The sequence below is a fragment of the Arachis ipaensis genome, chromosome B04, assembly GCF_000816755.2.
Source record: "Arachis ipaensis cultivar K30076 chromosome B04, Araip1.1, whole genome shotgun sequence".
NCBI classification, from domain to species: domain Eukaryota; kingdom Viridiplantae; phylum Streptophyta; class Magnoliopsida; order Fabales; family Fabaceae; genus Arachis; species Arachis ipaensis.
In genome coordinates, this window is record NC_029788.2 from 1,190,080 (window position 1) to 1,198,463 (window position 8,384).

An 8,384-nucleotide genomic window follows, 5' to 3' on the forward strand; every position below is an offset into this window, starting at 1 on the left:
GCTCTTCATTTGTTTTCTTGTAATTTTGTTTCTCATTAATTTACGAGAACAATGTATTAACCAAAAAAAAAAAAATTATGAGAACAATGTGGCCAGATTGGAGAGAATCGGAGGACCAGATAAACTTGATAATTATATATCCGACCAACAAAAAGAAACTTGATAATTATATGAAATTATTTTGTATAACAAACGTTTATATTTTATATTCACACTTATCTTATCAATTTTTGAAATTAATATGGTTCTATTTCAACATTATTTTAGAAAAATGTTTGGTAATAACTAAAAGAATTTAGTCGAAAACGGCCAAAATCTTCCTTTTTTGGAATTATTAATTTAATTTGAATAAACAAAATTGAATAATGTTATATGATTAACAAAATTTAATATTTTGGCTAACACTTGGTTAATTCTAATCACTATAAATTAGATTTTAAATTGTAAAATTTAAATCTTAAATAATATGTTAGTCTAAAATATTAACTAATATTAATAAAAAATATTGATTCTCTAATATTTTTTAAAAACATTTAAACTTGAATAGCCCGAATCAAGTAGAACAATACTGAATATCAATTGCTCCACACACATTTTAATTGAATGCAATTTTTTAAGAACCATTATATTATTTTATAACAAGTAACATTTTAGCGCCAAAAAATACTGACAAGACGCGTTCTAATGTCAATATGTATACTTCTCTTTTTTCAACTTATTTTAAAAAATTATCTTTCTTATAATTATATAAAAATTAACATGTAATAAATAAAGTATCTTTTTTATAATTATATAAAAATTAACATTAAATAAATAATTATACTAATTGTCAATCATTTTAATTGTTAAATTATTATAATATAATTGTCAATCAAACATAATTAGTTATAAATATAATAGTTACCTTTATAGCTTTGCTATATTAATAAAAAATATTGATTCTCTAATATTTTTCAAAAATATTTAAACTTGAATAGCCTGAATCAAGTAGAACAATATTGAATATCAATTGCTCCACACACATTTTAACTGAATGCAATTTTGTAAGAACCATTATATTATTTTATACAAGTAGCATTCTAGCGCCAAAAATGCTAACAAGACGCGTTCTAATGTCAATATGTATACTTCTCTTTTTTCAACTTATTTTAAAAAATTATCTTTTTATAATTATATAAAAATCAACATGTAATAAATAATTATACTAATTGTCAATCATTTTAATTGTCAAATTATTATAATATAATTGTCAATCAAATATAATTAACTATAAATATGATATTTACCTTTATAGCTTTGTTATGCATGTGTATATTAATTAGTATGAAATTGATATTGATATCAATTCTATAATTTATTTTGTACTACTAAAAGTTATATATAATGTTTCTTTTATGGTTATATATAGTACTTTGAACACTTTTCACTTACCATGCAAAGACAATTCATATTGTTTAATCTACGAGGATCATATACCATAAATTTCTCAATCAAACTATACAACTTAAGATGGGTGAAAGAATCAAGAATTTTAGCCCAGATATAACTATCCAAATCTTGTGTTGATTTAGTTTTTTTACCAGCATTAAGAAACAAATTAAAAGATTAAAACACGTGGCTATGAACTAAAGTATTGGGGGTTCGAATCCTTCCTCACCCACAACCAGCCAAAAAGCTAAAGACCTTTATCTATGGGGATAGAAAAATTATGCACAGATTAGCTGACCCAACGTTATAGAGCTTGGGTGTGGGTATTTTATCGAAATATAATGGCCTTACCTATTGTTTTCTTAAAAAAAAATGTAAATGATGGATATTTCTAAATAAAAAAATATGTCATAAGTTTTAACTTTTAATCCGCATATTTTTACCTTTCATAAATTCTTTTTCAGTCAAGTTTATGCAGAATAGCAGAACAAATAAAATATTTGTAGCATAGCAAAAATGTCTTCCTCATCATTAATATGTTTGCTCGTAGTAATTGTAATCTCTCGAGAGAATTGATGACTGCATCAAAGATACACTTGCTATTGCTAATACTAGTACATCGGAGAATTTTAAATTGGTTAGTTTAAATAGCCCCGGACTATGGAACAAGGGAGTATTCTGAACCTACACTGAGGTATTGACGGCGATTCTCAAATATCGCAGAACCGAATCGGATACGATGAGATAGAACGCAATAGAGACAAATAAAAAATAGAAGGCACGGGTTACCTACTTTTAACGGTCAAAGCGAATCTAAGCCTTTCATTCCAAATTCAAGAATTCGGAATGAACTAAACCTCTCTAAGTAGGATTGAAACCCACGACCAGTCAGTTAACAGTCGACTGCTCTACCACTGATCTATTAAGGAAATGAAAAATTTGATCTCATAGAGTTCAATTCCTGTTGTCAATCCGATGACTAATATGAGCTCGAAGTTTTCTTTGTAACTCGTGGAACTTCTTCGCAATGGTCCCGTTCTATGCCTCATTTCATAGGAAACTTCAAAGTGGCTCTATTTCATTATATTCCACTCACTTTAGATTCCCTTATTTGGTGTCAGTGAGATAAGAGACGTCGTTTTCAGCCTATCTCTTTCTATTTTTTTTTTTATAGAAATATGGAAGGTTGAAAAATTAGTATACAAATATATGGATTGAAAATTAGATAATAAGCTGGAGATTGTAATAGATAATAAAAAACAACAATTTGCGATGATTTTTCAATCTTTTACACTGGATAATCTAATATACTTATGCATGAAAATAATGAATTCGATCATTGTGGTCGGACTCTATTATGAATTTCGGAGCACATTTTCCATAGGTCTCTCTTATCTCTTCCTTCTTCAAGCTCGGATTATGCAAGAAGAGGCTGAGAAAAAACTATCAGCAACAATTAGGCATTATGTTCATATTGATCTATTATATGCCTTTGCATTTAGCATTGGGTAGACCTCATATAATAACTGTCATAGCTCTACCCCATCTTTTATTTTATTTCTTCGACAATAATAAAAAAAACTTTTTGAATTATGGGGATAAGAAAAAAAATTCAACACGTAAATTTAGTATTCAAAGAATATTTTTTACTAATCTTATTTTTCAGTTATTTAATCCCCTTGTCTTACCAAGTTTCATATTAGTTAGATTAGTAAACATCTATATGTTTAGATGCCACAATAAATTATTATTTTTAACAAGTGATTTTGGTGGTTAGTTAAATAGTCACATTTTTTCATAAAATGGATTGATATTTGTATTTGTTTGAATACAACAAAATAATATTAAATATAATGAATGCATTTGCTATAGGAAGTCTATTTTATCAGAATTTCAAACTTCTGTTGCTCAATTCTTTAGTATTTTTTATTTCTTATGTGTTTGTGCTGTTTAGGTCGAACATCCTTGTCCTTTGTTATTAAAAAGAAAAGTTCAAAAAATAAAGAAAGCGGTGAAATTGAAAAACACAAATTTGATGTTGAAAGAATTTCAGAAATGACAAGAACTGAGAAAAAAAAAGATATCTGATGAGTGAAAATTGATGCTCAAAGATGCCGACAAGTGCACCAGATCGCACAAGTAATACCATGGTGAGTGGATATTGTTTCCACAAGAATTAAAGGATTGAACAAGCAAATTTTCAATTAAAAAGCCTAATTAGATTAATAAAACTTTATTGATGATCGAAGAGGACAAGAGAGTATCTTGATGGGAGCCTTGAGAATTTTGAATGCTGAATGCTTGGATGCCACGGATAATGAACTTGAATGATGATTTGAGAGAAGACAGTGATGATGAGATTCAAGGGTTTTGAAGATGCTTATGCTCGGTAAACCAATCTTGTTTATTTATCTTGAAGTTTGTAAAGATCTTTTACGATAAAACCTTTAGTAACTGATTTTCGATTCCCTGACTCCTCAGTTTCTCAAGCATCAATTAGGTGTCAATTAATTAATCTAGAGATTAAGCACAAAAACTGATTTTAGATTCAAATAAGATGAAAAAGTAGTCCTTAGGTCGAATTATATGTCATGCATTCAAATTATATGTCACTTATTCAAAATTAGAGTCATTGAAAATCATGTATGTGTTGAACACTAATTGAACCACTATTCCTAGTCGAATTCAAATAGTCATGTGAAAGAGTTTTTAAACTTTGATTCAAGTATCAATTTTTCCAATTATAATAAAAGAATCCAAAAATAATTAGCTTACCTTTCGATCCACTAATCCGAATGAAAAATGAATAACTCAATCACAAAATAGATCAATGTAAGACTTCAAAATAAAATAAACGTACATTAATTATTCATACAAAACATAAACAGAACTCCTAACCCTTTGACAGAGAATTAATTACCTATAAAGAAATAAGAAAAACAAGAAAAAGAGAAGTAGTTCGAGGACTTGATGCTCTTCTCTGTGAGCTATGCTCACTTATTTATAGCTTAAATTACAGATTTTAAATTTAAAACTAAACTAATTTTATCTGTCGGGGGGAGAGGGAGATAAAATAGCTATCTTAATATTATTATTCGGAAAGAAAGATAAGCTACAAACTTCAATTTTAAATTTAAAATGAAAATTTAAATCTAAACGATCAAATCTCTTATGCTTCTAGAGAATCAATAATTAATTTTTTAGAGTGTTTAATTTTATGGATGTCATTAAAGTTTCTAATGATGTGGATAATTAAATTTTGGACTTTAATTGTTGAATCTATAAGTTGTAATTGTACTTTTTTTTTTTTGAACGTGAGTTGTAATTGTACTTAAGCTGGCTTAGATTAAAAGATTTAGGCAAAAAGCCCAAAATCACACTTGGAGGAAGATGTATACACCGGGCGTGGTATGTGGGCCTGGGGGTGTGAAATTGGGCTGCCGGGGGGTGAAGTTGGGCTGCCAGGCACAGGGAGTTTCCGCCAGGCGTGCTTGAGCGTGAATGGAATCCTTCAGGCCTGTGTTGCTTTACTCCTTTGGGCCACGCTTTCTGAGCCACGTTTCTTGGACCACGATTTTATTTCCTTTGTGCTTTTCTTGGGAAAAAGTTTTGTTTTTTGCTATTTTTTTAGTATAAAATTTCTGAAAACATAAAAATACTATTCCAACTCTAAATATTTTATTATTTATTAAAGTCTATTAAAAAATATAAAAAATTTAATTAAAACTTAAGAAAATAAATAAGAATAAAAATTAAAAAATATTTAAGATAATGTATCATCAATATCTTTAAAAAAAATATTTCTTCTTATTTTTTTACAATGAAGGATAAGAATTTAAAAAAAATTAACGAAAATCGAACATAAAAAGATATTAGTATTAAAAAATCTCTAATTTATGTGCAGTTAATTTTATATAAAGTTTATAATTTAAAATGATTAGATAATTTAATAAATTTAACTAAATTTTTATCTAATAATTATCAATTCTCAACTTCACCCAAACATAACTTCACCTGTTTTAATATCTTTCTGTGTGTATCATTTTGATTACCAGTAATAACCCACTGATTCCGGTACGGTTTAAAAGTCAAAACCGTCCAATGTTTCGTTTTAAAATGCTTGCTTTAAGTCCATTGTTATTCCTCTCCGCTGCAATTTGGTAACTCGTCTTCTCAATCAGTCTCTGCCTTCTCCTCCGTCTTCATCCTCTCACTCACTCACTCGGACGCTCTCCTCTCAACGGCTCTCCCTGTGACTCTGCCAAGACGCCGTCAACACAGCGCCCCTGTCTCGTACGTCCTTGCAGTCGCCGTCACGTCGTCCTCACTTCCGCTGCCTCCAGCCCTCCACGCTGTCCTCATTCCTCGCTCTCCACTGCAACCATGCCTTCGTTAGGGTTTGTCCTTCTCTCTTCACCTCATTTTAGTTTAGTTAATTTTATTCTCTTAAGAAGCTAATTTTGCGCTGAATCAATTGTTTGAGAACTGAAATTAGTTTTGGTGCTAATGTATGAGGATAGTTTTGTTCTTTTATTCCTTTTTTAATTTTCATATAATTGTTGAGTTGTTATGTTCTGTGTTCTGATTTTGTTCTTGTGTTAAAAACCAATAAGTAAGATATGCAAGTGTACCGTTTGTCAAATTAGAGGTAAGAGTATCATTGGATTATAAATATGATAAACTTAGAATATCATTGTGATATGTATGCGAAGTGTAATTAGTAATTACTCAAGGCTATTCTCAATTGGATAGCGTCACACCTCTCTGTAACTCAGGAGCTGAAAATACCCGTTAGTATTGGACTATTGTCTATTGGTGGACACGTGGAGAAAGAAGTTGAAATCAAGGAGATCCGCCACAGTGCTAGGATTTGAGGATCCCACCCAGGACATGATGATTTTGTAATAGGTTGATGGTATTAATAGGAGAATAAGGTATCAGGAAGGGTGTGTTTAGTTGATGTGAATGGTCGCCCTTTCCCTCTTATTTTTCTTCAATACTTCGGTTTCTTTTCTCCCTACTTACTTGAGCAATTGAGACCCAATTGGCTCTACTTCTTTTCCCTTGTAAGAAACACATCACTGATAATACTAGTACAAAGAATTACATCTTCCTTATTGCTTCCTTTTCTATTTACTTTTCTGTGTTCCTTACTTGGAGAGTGAGTATTTAATGCGTATCTAGTGAAAGAGAAAGCTGTTTGTGTACCTAGATAACTCGAATATTTATGATCAAGGTTTGATCAAGATATTGAAAGTGTTTGATGGGCTTGCAATGTCAATTGGAAATGGCCACATTGATACTGCAGAGCTTAGAACTGAAAGTGAGCTATCATAGGTTTGGTAATCTGTTTCCTTTCTATATAAATTTTGGCAACAACAACAAAAAATTTTAATTTATTTTTTAACTTGTTATGGTTTGGGGTGATGGAGGGGAAATCAGACACTCTTTAGTGGGATTGAACTCTAATTTTATCCCTTATCTAGAAGACTAGTCAATAAGTTGGTCATTCTATGAGTTTCCCATGGATAACTAAGTTTATGATGATAATATGAACAGTTTGGATACAGAGAGTTCCATTGATGGCAATGCTGCATGGGTGAGAACTTGCTTGCCAATGGTGTACTTTTCTTTTCACAATGACTTGACAAAATTGAAAGATTAAATTATGATATTTTCCATTGAACAAAAGAGTTGTCCTGGGATACAAATGTTCTTGACCAGTTAATTTAGTAGGGTCTTTATTAGTCTAAAGCTGTTTGATTATTTTCATCATAAGCCAAGTAAAGTAATAATTTAACCAAAATTTTGTTAGTTATTGAAGTGGTACACTTTAAGATTGGATTTTGCCTTCATAGTATACATGCTGTGTCATATGGCTGCAATTGTTGTATAATATCTACAATCATATGAAGCAACTCAATTTAGATGGTAGGGTATCAACATAATATGTGCCAACAGTCATGCTTTTTTCAATTGTACAAACAGATGGAGAAGGAAAAACTGAGATACAAGCTAGTCCAGTTACTCCAACTTCGAAAGAACTGCAACTTCTAAAAAGGTATAAGGTCACATAGTGTAGATACTTTCTTTTCTTTATATATATATATATATAATGCAAGTTTGTAGCCACGGTCGGATTCACAACATGCATGATAAAGTCAAAACTAAGCTTGAGATAAGCTTCCAATTCAGTTGTTTTTTTCCCTCTATGAATTAAGATGATCATAGAACATCAAATACATTTTGTCTCTTTAATTCTGTACCAAACCATGAAGAATATGAGGTGAGACCGACATAAATGATTCAGATAAATTCAGTATGTTTCTTACTTGGTATGGAGCTTCAAATACTCAATTACAGAATACAATGCTAAATTTCTCTGTGACTACGAAAGAATGCTTCTACCTTGGGTTTCTTTTGTACAATCAATTAAATTTGATTAATGCATCTTCATTGACTTCAGTTTCATTCACAATTTGTCAATCAATTAGGCTACGCTTGAGAGACCAAAGTTTTATAGAGAGCAAAAACAAAAAAAAGAAGAAATTATGTTCACGGATGCAATAGGGAATGCAGGGTACTCTCTGCTGAACGATTTAAGAGCTGAAATTGAAGTGAAGGATGGAACTTTTTCTCTCTGCTTTTGGGTTTATTTGGCCAACTCAACTACATTTCCTGCTACCATTATTCAGCAGGTATGTGCTTCTTCTTCTTCTTCTTTTTTTTTTTCATCTTCTTCTTATTTCATTTTGTTATGATGTTTCTTGTTTCACTCTCTTAAAAGGAATAAAACCAAGAAAAAAAATCAAACAAAAAAAAAAATAAAAGACTCCTCAAAACTCTTTATCATATTCTTCTTCTTCTTGTCTTGTTTATCTAATCAAACAAAGAAAAAGAAACACATAATGCTACAAAATTACTTGATGGATTTGGATGTATTTTTGTTTCGAGTC

General features: G+C 30.3%; 1 protein-coding gene and 1 pseudogene across 4 annotated transcripts in view; both read left to right on the forward strand.

Moving 5' to 3' along the window:
• On the forward strand, window positions 2,625-3,410 carry LOC107635818 (annotated as a pseudogene).
• The window catches only part of LOC107638334, a 13,508-nt gene continuing 10,629 nt past the window's right edge, over window positions 5,506-8,384 (forward strand). For 2 of the 4 annotated variants that reach the window (XM_016341561.2, XM_021120349.1), the window contains exons 1-3: window positions 5,512-5,825; window positions 7,417-7,489; window positions 7,923-8,126. In XM_016341561.2, coding sequence (XP_016197047.1) covers window positions 7,980-8,126 — 147 coding nt within the window. In that variant the 5' untranslated portion in view covers window positions 5,512-5,825; window positions 7,417-7,489; window positions 7,923-7,979. Of the gene's footprint in view, window positions 5,826-7,416; window positions 7,490-7,922; window positions 8,127-8,384 lie in introns of all 4 variants that reach the window. The other 2 variants (XM_021120350.1, XM_016341562.2) reach the window with 2 other exon arrangements.